This window comes from Aulonocara sp. 'chitande type north' Nkhata Bay, linkage group LG23 (genome assembly GCF_057382095.1).
Source record: "Aulonocara sp. 'chitande type north' Nkhata Bay isolate Kocher_YH1m ecotype deep benthic linkage group LG23, A_spYH_male_GT1.1, whole genome shotgun sequence".
NCBI lineage: Eukaryota > Metazoa > Chordata > Actinopteri > Cichliformes > Cichlidae > Aulonocara > Aulonocara sp. 'chitande type north' Nkhata Bay.
The window spans coordinates 7,063,023-7,076,935 of record NC_141365.1 but is presented as its reverse complement, the minus strand read 5'-3'; the positions used below and the strand labels follow the sequence as shown (position 1 = coordinate 7,076,935).

Below are 13,913 nucleotides of genomic sequence, written 5' to 3'. Positions count from 1 at the left end.
TGCTGTCATTCGGAACCGCTACATCGATCACTACAGCCGTCTTCTTCTGTTTGTCTACCACCACTATGTCCGGTTGGTTAGCCACCACCATTTTGTCCGTCTGTATCTGGAAGTCCCACAGGATCTTAGCTCGGTCATTCTCCACCACCCTTGGGGGCATCTCCCATTTTGACCTCGGGACTTCCAGGTTATACTCGGCACAGATGTTCCTGTACACTATGCCGGCCACTTGGTTATGGCGTTCCATGTATGCCTTGCCTGCTAGCATCTTGCACCCTGCTGTTATGTGCTGGATTGTCTCTGGGGCATCTTTACACAGCCTGCACCTGGGGTCTTGCCTGGTGTGATAGACCCCAGCCTCTATGGATCTTGTGCTCAGAGCTTGTTCTTGTGCTGCCATGATTAGTGCCTCTGTGCTGTCTTTCAGTCCAGCTTTGTCCAGCCACTGGTAGGATTTCTGGATATCAGCCACCTCCTCTATCTGCCGATGGTACATACCGTGCAGGGGCCTGTCCTTCCATGATGGTTCCTCGTCTCCCTCCTCTTTCTTGGGTTTCTGCTGCCTGAGGTATTCACTGAGCACTCGGTCAGTTGGGGCCATCTTCCCAATGTATTCTTGGATGTTCGTTGTCTCATCCTGGACTGTGGTGCTGACACTCACCAGTCCCCGGCCCCCTTCCTTCCGCTTAGCGTACAGCCTCAGGGTGCTGGACTTGGGGTGAAACCCTCCATGCATGGTAAGGAGCTTTCTTGTCTTTATGTCAGTGGCTTCTATCTCCTCCTTTGGCCAGCCTATTACCCCAGCAGGGTACCTGATCACGGGCAGGGCGTACGTGTTGATGGCCCGGATCTTGTTCTTACCATTCAGCTGACTCCTCAGGACTTGCCTGACCCTCTGCAGGTACTTGGTGGTTGCAGCTTTTCTAGCGGCCTCTTCATGGTTCCCATTCCCCTCTGGGATCCCCAAGTACTTGTAACTGTCCTCTATGTCTGCAATGTTGCCTTCTGGTAGTTCAATCCCCTCAGTTCTGACTACCTTCCCTCTCTTTGTTACCATCCGACTACACTTCTCCAGTCCGAACGACATTCCAATGTCATTGCTGTATAGCCTGGTAGTGTGGATCAGTGAATCGATGTCTCGTTCACTCTTGGCATACAGCTTGATGTCATCCATGTACAGGAGGTGGCTGACAACTGCTCCGTTCCAACTGCTGGCTATATATATATATATATATATATATATATATATATATATATATATATATATATATATATATATATATATATATATATATATATGTGTGTGTGTGTGTGTGTGTGTGTGTGTGTGTGTGTGTGTGTGTGTGTGTGCGCTTGTGTAAAGTTACTGATTTTTTTTCATGGAGTTTGTTGAGCTGTGATCCGACAAAATCACCCCACAAGCTTAAATCTTGATTGTCCCATGACCAGCATTAAGCATATATATATATATATATATATATATATATATATATATATATATGTGTGTGTGTGTGTGTGTGTGTGTGTGTGCGCTTGTGTAAAGTTACTGATTTTTTTTCATGGAGTTTGTTGAGCTGTGATCCGACAAAATCACCCCACAAGCTTAAATCTTGATTGTCCCATGACCAGCATTAAGCATATATATATATATATATATATATATATATATATATATATATATATATGTAATGTAATACTATGAAAATAAGAGTTTTTGTCAGGCTGTGGAGGTGTTCCTTATGTGGTTCAAGGCCACATCATTTGCATATGCAAATAACACAAGGACGTCCTTCTGTCTCAAATATAATGAAGTATTTAAAGAGTGAAGCTGTCAGTGATGTGTCCCACTGCTCTTCAGGATCTCAGCCTGCCTTTTGTCTCATCATGTTTGCCCACTTTAACCTGGCAATACTCACTGTTTTGCTGATTCTTCATGATCAAGGTAAGATTACAGATAGATGTATTATATTATGTAATTCATGAAGAGATCTGCTTTGCCTCTGTGCAGCAGTGATTGCATAGAATAAGTTATATGATGGATAAATAAATTTATAGCATACAGATAAATATTATGGAATACCACTGGTTATGAAGCAGAACTGGTGAAGACACATTGAGTTCTGTCCTCACAGAGTTTCATAAAGGCATACAGGGGCTCCCCCAATAGTGTGCCTTCATCAAAGCATCCATTATGTATTGCATCATGTCTGAACTATAAGACAGTATGTTTTTGTTTTATAAGGTATTTGATTTTTATTTCAGTCCACACAGGGGAAATCATCGGTGGCCATGAGACCGTGCCACATAGCAGACCGTACATGGTGCTTTTACAGCAGAACAAGGCAAATGGTCATTCAGGACACTGTGGTGGCTTCCTTCTGAATGAGAATTTTGTGTTGACTGCAGCCCACTGCCATGCTGAGTAGGTTAAACACACTTTATGTTTAACTACCAGAGATTCTAATGCCCCTAATAAGATAAGTCTTGAAACTGGGAAATATGTTTTATGATGGCTCCATATATGTTTATTTTATTGAACACAATATATAAATAAATAATCTCTTTATTGTCACTTAACAGTTTTGCTCTTATTGTATTTCAGAACGTACAAAATATTCCTGGGTCTTCACAATTACCATGATATGAATGGTGTACAACACCTGCATGTAGAGAAAGCCTTTCCTCATGATGACTACGATGCAAATACTTTTGAAAACGATATAATGGTCCTTAAGGTAGGAGAAGCAAATGACTTCATTTGTGCTTAATAACATGCCATAAGTAATAATGGTTAATTACTGTAATGATTTATCATTTAATATATTTAATTTAGATAAGCATCAAAATGCTATAATTCTAATATCTAATAAACCATTTTTTAATCTCTGCTCTTTCCTTAAGTTGAAGTCCAAGGCAGAATTTAACGATAAAGTGAAGTCCATTGCTCTCGCAGACCATGGCGATGGCTCTCTGCCACAATCATGTGTCGTCTCTGGCTGGGGAAGAACAAAAGAAGGAAGCCATATGTCTTTGAAACTCCTGGAAGCTAATGTAACCCTGACTGATGATGAGAGGTGTGCTATGGAAATGTTTTACTGCTCTAAGGGCGAGACTGGACCAGGCAAGGTAAGTACTTTTTTGTAACGTAACATGAAAAAATTTAACTTTTAGTCAGAAACGATCATTTTTTTGCACATGTATTAATGCTTTTCAGGGAGACTCTGGTGGTCCATTAGTCTGTGGAGATGGAAAGGCATATGGGGTGGTGTCCACCAGCAGTAGCCCAACTCCCAGTGCTTCATCAATCCATAGGTATACTAAGATACCCACCTACAAAGTATGGATCAATTCCATAATCAATGGTAATGGGAAATACTAATACGTCGAATGCGTGATGGATCATGTCACAATATTTGCACCACTGAAGTAAATCGCTCTTAAATGAGATTAGAATAAGGTTCAATCCCCAAAATACTTATCCCAATCACTGTAAAAAGACAAAATAAAAAAACAACAACCCAAAAACAAAAACGTAACATCATACAGCAAAAAAAAAGTGTTATTGTGATTACTTTTTAAAGCATATTTTTCTGTATCCAGTTATTGAGCTTTTTTAGATGTGACATGTGTGGATATGGTACTACTTTGCTCTAAATAAATAATAATAAAGTATATCAAAGGTGTGTGATATTTGCTTTTAAAGCTTTCCCACTGCATTTTCTCAGTACTTGGGACCCCCTGTTTTCCTTCGACAAGAATGATATATCAGACACTAACTTTCATTACCACAAATGAAGTTGAATTTAAAACTATTTAGGGGAGCTTATTTGTACATGTTTAGGATAATATTATGAATTGAGCAAAAAATTTATATTTGTAACATTTTATTTTAAAACATTCAAGTTTAAGCCAACGTAAAATCTACTGTATGCTGTCATTGATGTTAAAATACACTAAGATAAACTTAATGGTGATTAGTGCTTTAAGATATTCATACCAGTGTTACAAACCAGGCAAATTACATCTGTACAAAGGCAAAATTGTGTTTTAATATGAAACTACACAGAGACTACACAGAAATACACTGCACTAATGTTTTTGTTGGCTATCGCTTCCGTTGAGTCCCCATGTATTCATATTATACCTGTAGATCAGCTTCTTCTAATTTGGTTCACTAGTCAGTTTTCCCATGTTTTATCTGGCACCTTTCAGTTATTATACAACCCCAGCTGCAAATAAATTGGGAGGGTGTGTAAAATGTAAATAAAAACCAAATGCAATTATCTGAAAAACACAATATCCTATATTTTATTCACACTAGATCATTGAAAACGTAGGAATAATTGGGCTCAGGAGCACTTCTGGAAATCAGTATTTAAGAACATGGGTCACTGGGGCATTTACAAATGCATGTTAAAGCAAAGAGGAAGCCATATCCAATCCATGACCCATAAACGCTGCCATCCTTTCTGGGGCAAAGCTAATTTAAAATGGACTGAGGTAAAGTGGATTACGTTCTTTAGCTATTAGTAACATTAACAATGAACGGTAGAGGTTTTAGAGCAACATATGCTCTAAAACTGAAAATGTCTTTCAGAGAAAGCTTCACATATTTCAGCAGGAGAATGCTAAATAGCATACGGCGTGTATTACAACAGCATGGCTTGGCAGTAGAAAAGACTGAACTGGCCTGCCTGCAGTCCAGGCCTTTCACTAATTGAAAACATTTGGAGCATCATGAAAAAAAACATGACAACGACAAGAATGGGACAGCATTTCTCCCACGAAAGTGCAGCAGTTGGTCTCCTCGGATGTCAGATTTTTATGGACAGTTGTTAAAAGAGGAGATGCTACACAGTGGTAAACATGGCAATGTCCCAACTTTTTGCTGCCATAAAATTCAAAAAGCTCTCAATTTTTTTTCAGTTTAAACATTTGATACATTATCTGTTTTGTAGTATCAATAAAATATAGGCTTTTGACAACTGCAAATCATTGTATTCATTTTTTATTTACATTTGACACATTTCTCACTTTTTGGAACAGAGGTTGTTTGTATTATTTGCATAGTATGAGATGTTCTGTTTACATTCCTCATAGATAGATAAATGATTCAACGTGCTATCTAGTTATATAAACAAAAACAAGGGACTTTGGCCTTTTAGTAAACATGTTCAACCATCTTATGTCTATTATGTCTAATATAAGGATAATTTATGTAACATGGATGACTGTTCAAATCCTCATGACTAACCTTTTTGAACTTGGTAATGTTTTACCTCTAGTGCCACCATGAGGTGGTTTTCTTTTTTACATTGTTGCAGTTAAAGAAATATTAAGACTACATACATATACACATATTTACATACATAATATTAAATTCACTTGTAAAAAGTAAAATAAAAGGTTTTATATATTTATTAGATACATTTGTTCATCCGTTTGTCAATAAAATGTCTAATTTGCTAACCAGATGGCATTTGAGCATGTTGACAATAAGACTCACTCAAGTTCAAACTGACCATACAAAAGTGGTTTGAGTGAACTTGAATGTGACATGGTTTTTGGTTCCAGACAGGCTGGTCTGAGTATTTCAGAAACTGGTATTTTCCCACTCAGCCATCTAAAGTGTTTTTCATGATCCAAGCTAGAGCAGCACCTGATGCGAGAGTTTAGAGAGGAATGGTCAGACTGCTGAGTGGGTAGGAAGGAAACAGTTACTAAAATAAGACCAAAAGTCTGAGGCATTTTGTTACATGTAATATTGAATAAACACTCAATAATATGCTAATTTAAAAGTGCTCTATTAACCCGAGAAGCATTACAATGCTGTAAACATGATGGTAATATTTAATGTTATTTCTGGTCTTTCTTTAAGTTGTGGTCCAAGGGAGAATTTACCTTATATGTGAGACTTGTCTTTGGCTGGAGATGAACAGAAATCGATAAACACGCCTATTTAAAACTGTAATGTAACCCTGATTGATGATGAAAAGTGCTCTAGGAGAACTTTTACTACTAGAAACTTAACAAACAACAAGCTTTTGCTCAGAAATTATGATTAATTTACTGTTTACTTGATGCAGTCACTAAATTCTATTAATATACTTTTAGAGATTGATGCTCCATTATTCCATCTTTGGAGATGGCCCAGATGGCCTGGCCTATAGTCATACTAAGCAGTGACTAACATGGTGTTTTGAATGTATTAATGTTCAGTTTGGTACCCCTTTTTATTTTGCTTTTAGTGCCACCATGTGGCAGTTTCCTTTTTTACATTGCTGTAATTAAACTCACATCAAGAGAGAGACTAACAACACATATAGTGTTCACATATTCACATACTCAGTATTCTGTACACCTAAAAAAACAAACAAACATAAAAACCCTAAAACTTTTATATTTCATTAGTAGCCAGTGATTATCGACCACCATTTTACACTAAGTACACCTGTTGAACTGCTTAGTAAAGCAATTATCTAATCAGCCAATCATACACCAGCAACCCAAAGCATTTAGGCACGTAGACATGATCAACATGGCCTGCTCGAATTCAAATTAAGCATTAGAATAGGGATGGAAATGGAGGTGACTTTGAACTTGGCTGTTTGTGCCAAGGTCCGAATGACTGGCAACTGGTCTGAGAATTTCAGAAGCTATTAATTTTTTGAGATTTCTCCACGCTCAAAGGTTCATATAAAAAGATCTGAAAAATTGAAAATATCCACTATGTGGTATGTCATTGGATGAAAATTCATCGTTGTTGCCACAGGTCAGAGCACAAAGGCCAGAGTGCTTCAAGTTGAGAGGAAGGCAACAGTAACTCAAATAACCACAGCAGCAGGAGAAAACTACAGCGCTGTCAGCTAAGAACAGGAGACTGAGGCTATAACTCATGTCATATCACCAAAATGTACAACAGAAGACGGGAAAAATATGGTCGAATAAATCTTGATTTCTGCTGTGACTTTTAGACGTAAGTTCAGAATTTGGCATGAACCACATAAAAGTATAGATCGATCCTGCTTAGGATCAAATGTTCTCAGTTTTACATTGCTGTAATTAAAAAAGCCTTCAAATACTATATACTTGTTCATAAATTTAGATTCACAAAACATGATACTGGAAACCCAAAAATAAAGGTTTGATGTTTTAATTGATGTTTCTTTTCAAATGAGGAAAACTACTTGACGCTGGCTCCTTGTCTAATACCGCTACGAGGTGAGGAGTCCAGAGATGGGGCTGGAGACTGTTCCAGGAAGAATATTTAACGCTTAACCTGATCTCTCATTCTTTTTCAAACCAGAGCAACACAATATTAAAATATATGACAATGATTTGGCATATTTATCGCTAAAAAAACAGTAAAAACTTTAGAGTAGAAGTTAGTATTTTTATTTAAAATTATGAGAGTCAGTCACATCTAAGCCTTGGTTTTCATATGAAATCAACTTTTCTTTAAATATTTAGCAACTCTCGATTATATAACTAAAATATACATTGCAAAATTTTGTAACGAGTAATGACTATTAATGAATATTAATCATATTAATAACTGAAGGTTAGAGTTTTCAGAAAGAGCTAAAGCAAGGCTTGAGGCCTCTTCATAAATCAGCATACTGGCACAAGAATGGTGCAGACACTAGATGCCTACTTCAGTTACATTAATGGTGGACTCCATAACCAACTTTACATCTCATTACTGACTCCTCAAATGTGGGAAAAACAAGAATCTTCAGATTATACTTGAAATGTCATTTAGATACATGTGAATGGTCCTTCATGCTTCCTATGAGCATTATCTTAAAACCTTATATGTTCAGATAATAAATTCTCTTTTTTTTCCTTCTCATCTCAAGTATCCACCAACTCCACCAACAATATCCTTTTTTCCAGAAAAAACACAAACAAAAATAATAAAAGGATTTAAAAGATTATTTTTAAAAAGGACTGAAGCTTTGAAAAATCATCTAACTCCACTGAAAGATTGGAACCTACTTTTTAAAAGCTGTTCTGTCCTTTAATATCCAAAATCTGCCACAGGTGTTTACTTCAGATGAGTTTAGGTGACACTGGAGTATAGCATGTGATTCAAATATTTTCATAATCACCAAGCCATCCAGTGTCCTGTCATGCCCCATGAATAAGGACATTGTCATCTTGGATTCAAGCACACTCATCACTCATCGCAACAGAAGTTCTTCACAAGATCAAAACAATTATTGTACAGCCTACACTACACTGAACAGCATAGTGCTTATTTGCAGTAACCTGAACCTCTAAGGTGACAAGAGGGCCCAAACTAACATAACAAAGGCAATGAATGCTCTTCCTGTTGTGGTTGAGGGTTCTGCTTTTTCCTTTAATTTGTCATCTCTCTTCTGTACCGTACAGTCATTGCCTTGAAAAACCAAAACAAAACAAAACATAATGCAATTCTGTGTTATTCCACTAGGTGGCAGTATGTGTACGATGGCCCAGTCCCTTACAGTAAACCGCTTTCTCAAACTGTGGGTTAGGTTAAGGAACACCTTGCAGTTTAAGCCTTGTGCTGCTGAGATTACAAATCAGTGATGCATAAAAAACAACAACAACAACAAAAACAAAAACAAGAAGGGCACAAAAATGTTTGAATAAAAAGATGAATCATTCTCACCCAAAAGGAAAGCTGAAATGCAAGAGTACAAAATTATTAAAATGTAAACAGTAAACACCCCCGACCTTCCCACCTCAATCATACACACACTATAAAGTGGAAAGACAATGACTGTTTTACTGTTGACTGAACTTACAATTAAAGGGCCACGACACAAACTTTTGCTTTCAGCAAGCTATTCTGAAACTGTAGTTGTGGACTGACTCTAAACAAATTGTGCTTAGTGCAAGCAATTAAGATTAGAAAGTTAAGACCACAGTCAGGTTAAAAATAGAAGACGATAGTGCTGCAGTAAGCACTCTAACTTCTGAACTACCCTGTTTCTACCTCAGCACCTCCTACACAAGCGCACCTCATGGCTTCCTGTTCAACACCACAGTTTTCCATTGTGGTAGACTCAGGGCTGTCAAGCTTCACTGACAGCTTCAGTCAGGTGAGAAGCTGCAAAAAAAAAAGCTGCATGAGAGATATACTTTTTTAAAAAGTGCACATAAGATCTGCATTTGTGCTTCTTTAAAAAAAAAAAAAAAAAAAAAAAAAAATATATATATATATATATATACATATAAATCTTCTTTGTTGTTACATGTAATTTTACTGATTTTGTACAATGGAATTTTCATATCAATCAATATGCCTAGAAGGAAATTAATTAGGACGAGTAAATCAACAATAAGGTTAGCCTGTGTGCATGCGTGCGTGCATGCATGTGTGTGTGTGTGTGGGCGAGAATGTGTGTTCTTCAGATATACAAAATTATAATCGCTTTTGCTATTTTTGCAATGTCATTTATAAAATTCATTGAAATGACAGAAGAGGGCACTCTCAGTAAACCTAATAAAGGCCAGCGAGGACCAATACCTTCTGTGAGAGCTTCATTGACTGCAGCCTGTGAGTGCTGTGTCTTGTACTTGACTCTCTGTTTGATGTTGATTGCTATTCCGGAGCTGCAGCTTTGCAGAGGCTTTGGTGTTTCAGTGCCTCAGTGGTCAAATGCAACTGTGATGTTGAGTTTTTTGTATTTGATGATTATATAGCTATGATCATTTTAGATTTTTTTAAGTTTTTGTTTCTTTTCATTATTTTGCTTCATATTACAATGCATATTTGAATTCCAGCACAGATATGCCACAGCTAACAATTCTATCAAATGAAGTAAATCTATAAGTAGTTGTATTTTATTCCTTTTTCTTAACCTCAGAGCTACGGGGAGTACATAAATGTAGTAGCATGCTCTTGAACTGATAGATAATGAACTGAAGATAAGGATGCAAAAAGCTGCTTGTGTATCTTTAAGAGGCAAGATCACATTGTTATTCTGGGTTTGTCCACAAGCCGACTGTGGAGGTGGACAGATAGTGGTTCTGAGGGTGGTGTGCGGAGGAGGAAGAGGGTGTGGGAGGGGCGAGTGTAGGAGTCTCCTAATATGAGTCTCCAGGGGCCAGTATGGATTAGAAAGAGAAGGGGGAAAAGAGAGAGAGAGAAAGAAATAGAGAGAGTGAAAGCGACTACAGAGATGTGGATAAGATGTCCTTTAGATGCATCCCATGTTTTACAGCACATCCAAGGAGGCAGAGATTGATCCTGTGTTCCCCTCTCTGCTACAATGGTGTTGCAGGCTGAACACTCAAGGCTAAGCTACCCATTAACGAGCCAATAATTTGTGTCATTATGTGAAGACTGCAGCTGGTGCTACTGATGCACTGCTTCTCACATGTCAATGCTGAAGACTGAAAGGAGTCTTAGCACTGCTCATTATAAAGCCGGCCTCTCATCCCTGCTTCCATCCTTTGTCTTGGAAGCATGCATGGCAAAAAAGGCTTGGCCTGGATAGCTTATTTATTTCCTCCCCAGCTCCCCCTTTTTGAAACACAGCATGCTCAATATAAAATCAATGTATTAAGTGTTCTCAAGTATGCAGAGTGACGTGCTGCCATTCCCACTCTATGCCTTTGGCTGTGATTACAGCTAATTTGAATGATTGAAATGCTTCCATAGTGGAACTGGAGTGAGTGAAGTGAAGGGCTCACACAGATGAAGGGGGAGGAGGCGAGAAAGGCTTGGCTCTACTCCAGGTGGAGGAGGTGAGTCATTCCCCACACAGATAGACAGTCTATCAGTGTGTGTGTGCACGTGTGTGTGCATGTGCCCAAATTGTTGCTGAGAGAGTAAAATAGTGCAGTGAGCAACATTATATCTTAAGAATGAATGCCATTGTAGGCACACAGTGCTTTGTTGTATGTGTTTTTGCAATTTTCTGTTTTGATTAAAATGGATATCTTCGGCTAATCTGTGCATTGCACAGATGAAAAGAGAGAATACCAGTGGTCTTAGGTGGGCTGACTTTACTTTCCAAAGTGGGTGTAAGATTCACAAGGCTCCACATAAGCAACTGTAAACAAGGGTTTCAGTAGTATTTGGCAGATAATATGAGCTTGTGAGCTGTTGAGTATGTTGCGGTACATCCTAGAGTATACCTCCACTTTTTTTTTTTAAATGTCTGTTTAGTAAAAAAAGGCCTTGCCATAATTGCAACATATTTCTTAAGCATGCATTGTTCTATAACACAAAAAGTGCCCTTATTTCATGAATTATGCATGCTAAATAAATACATTAATATGTGCAAAACTCTGCATATCACTTGTTGATTTGCTGATGTTGCAGTTGCACAGTGACTCTGCTTTTCAGGCCACCCGATTCCGGCACTAAAGGTGGGCGTCAGATTCATTGGGCTTCAGCATCAAAGTAAACAAAGGTAGTGAGAGGTTTCAGTAACCGGTCCTTGTGTCCCTCGTGTCAGATCGTAATCTTTTATCTTACAAAGCTAGCGTACTTAGTTTGAAAGTTATTTTTGGGAAAGTGGCAAATTATTTAGGTCTTTACCGCAAAAAGACACAGAAAGGAAAACACCCACCTACAGCGATTGTCTAGGCACATTCACATGGGTCTTATTGTTCCTGTCTGCTCTTGAGATGTATTCTTTCTTCCTATCAAGTAGTGTAGACACATATCTCACTATATTCAAAGGGTATTTCTGGATGGCTGCAAGCAAGTTGCTGGTTCCTTGTCTTGCATCGAGGGAGGGGTGTACACAAAGAGCCATTCTGTTCTAGACAAAGCAAACAAGCAGGAATACAACTCTACTGCCTTCTTCCACCCCCGCCTGCCCATGCACCCCAGCCCACTAGCCTGTGTCTTCCCTCTGTCTCTCTTAGCCACATCAATCAATCTATCTATCTATCTATCTATCTATCTATCTATCTATCTATCTATCTATCTATCTATGTCTGTCTCCACCAACGCCATTGAGAAAGCACAAATAAAAAGTTGTTGTCATGGAAACCTGCCGTGCCTTTCCTCCTCTCCCCTCATCACCCCCTCAGCACACTCAAACTTGGAGACACACTTGCGCGTGCACACACACATACACAACAATCTCATTCTAGAACACTCAAGAGAGGAACAATTTCAAGAGGCAATGCAGAAAAAAGGACTTCTGACTTTTAGACAGGCAGAGTGAGAATACAGACAAACACTAGAAAATACTACAAATTGTTGACAGTGGAAACCACTGATGTACAAGTCAGGTCATAAAGACAGTGCTTTGTTTTGTTCTCTGTAAATGAACTCTGTGTATACCTGCTTGTTTAGCATAGATGTAGGAATCTAATTAGAGCATATGACGAGTGGGGAAGTAAAACCAATAAAAAGATGCAAATAATGTTAAAAGTATTAATACCTAGAGATTAACTTGTTTTAAGTTAATCTACTCACCTGGTTACTTGCCAGTGATCATATTTGTACAAGAGGGTGGAGTTCTAATTTATGAATGAACTCTGTATAGTTTGGATACAAGGCTCCATCCATAATAAGAACAGGAGTAGCCCTCCTCAGTGAGCCACCAAGTAAAGGGCAGTCTTCAGATGGAGCAGCAGCTGGTCCGCTGCTGCCGCCACTGTTGTTACTGATGTTGATTTTGTCCCTGTGGTGGCAACGTGGTCCTTAGAAAACCAGCTTCCTTTGCTGTCTTCTACGAAATCACAGAAATGCACATTTACGCTCACATGCAGACAAACACTAACACAGGTTGCCGTGGGTGTGTCCCCAGCTGCTCCTAGAACTGACGCACTTCCACTACGCCCCCCTACATCCTCCCAGTGGAAGGCACATGTCCCGCAGGTCTCCTTTCATTCAAGGTGAGACACAGATGAGGTGACAAGTTGCTACCATGACAACGCCTAGTTGGGTAAAGCCATGCAGCATGAGCCTACATGTTGGCTGATAATGAAATGGCCCCTCCTTTTTTCTCCTCTCCTTTCTTTACTGGAACAGAAGAAAGACAGAATAGCTATGACGGTGTTATGTTTATCATGTTGTTGTTGTTGTTGCGGTGTTATCAGCCTCTGTTGATTGGTAATGTGGGTGTGTTGGATTTGTAGATTCTGGTCAGGTGTCTAGCTCTCCTCAATCAATATCTAATCAATTCACTGGATGTAATTGCCGAGGTGCTGATTGCTTCTCTAAGCTCTTTCACCTGAAATGCATTTTCTTTTTTCTTTGGCTATTTTGGGGGGGGGGGGGGGGGGTTGTGCTCGATTCATTGTTGCTTTCAAGATCAGACACAGTGTAATTTCGGTGTTAGCTTGCCAAGAATTGATGAGCCTGTACTTCCCATCTCGGTCCTGATGTGATGCATTGAGCATGATTGGCATGTTGGGAGAGAAAATAAACCAAAAGAAAACAGAAGAACAAAGTGTTTGTCAAATTAGTCTATCATCCCCCCCAACAGCTAATGCATTTGATATGATAATTATGTTTGTTTATTTTCCAGCTACTTGTTACGCTAATTAGACTTAAACAAGCTTATTAGGCAGAGGTCTGCATGGGAGTTCGACTTTGTTGTCATGTTTATGGTGTAGGAAGTTTTGTTAATTTTTTTTGTTCCAATTTAATCACCAATTATAAACAATAAATTACTCTGGATGATCTATAGTAAGTGTTTAAACATGATACGAGTAATTCAATTTGACTTTAAGCAGGTGAAACACTAGAGCCTTTTACCATTAGGACAGCAAATTAAAACCAAAATTAATATTTTATCTGCATTATCATTGTGTCTTATAAAAAAACCTTCACTCCACCTCATCCTGCTTCAAATATTGCATTCAGATGGACTGCACCACAACAGCACGTAGATAAGAAGCTACATTGCAGGTGACATTTAAAAAGAGTCACTACCTCACTAACCCCCTCATCT

At 38.6% G+C, this 13,913-nt stretch overlaps 1 protein-coding gene across 1 annotated transcript; it reads left to right on the top strand.

Moving 5' to 3' along the window:
- Positions 1-1,767: 1,767 nt before the first annotated feature.
- Positions 1,768-3,784, top strand: LOC147301073 (granzyme E-like). The gene is made up of 5 exons (XM_086282777.1): positions 1,768-1,942; positions 2,263-2,422; positions 2,603-2,735; positions 2,902-3,126; positions 3,215-3,784. Exons 1-5 carry the CDS (start codon positions 1,768-1,770, stop codon positions 3,377-3,379), a joined length of 858 nt encoding a protein of 285 aa, XP_086138903.1. The 3' UTR covers positions 3,380-3,784.
- The last annotated feature ends 10,129 nt before the right edge of the window (positions 3,785-13,913 follow it).

Excerpts from the sequence above, each read along its gene's own strand:
- LOC147301073 (XM_086282777.1), top strand. The coding sequence starts at position 1,768 with ATGCAAATAACACAAGGACGTCCTTCTGTCTCAAATATAATGAAGTAT. Across the intron at positions 2,423-2,602 it reads GCAGCCCACTGCCATGCTGA|AACGTACAAAATATTCCTGG; the intron begins GTAGGTTAAACA and ends ATTGTATTTCAG. Across the intron at positions 3,127-3,214 it reads GCGAGACTGGACCAGGCAAG|GGAGACTCTGGTGGTCCATT; the intron begins GTAAGTACTTTT and ends AATGCTTTTCAG.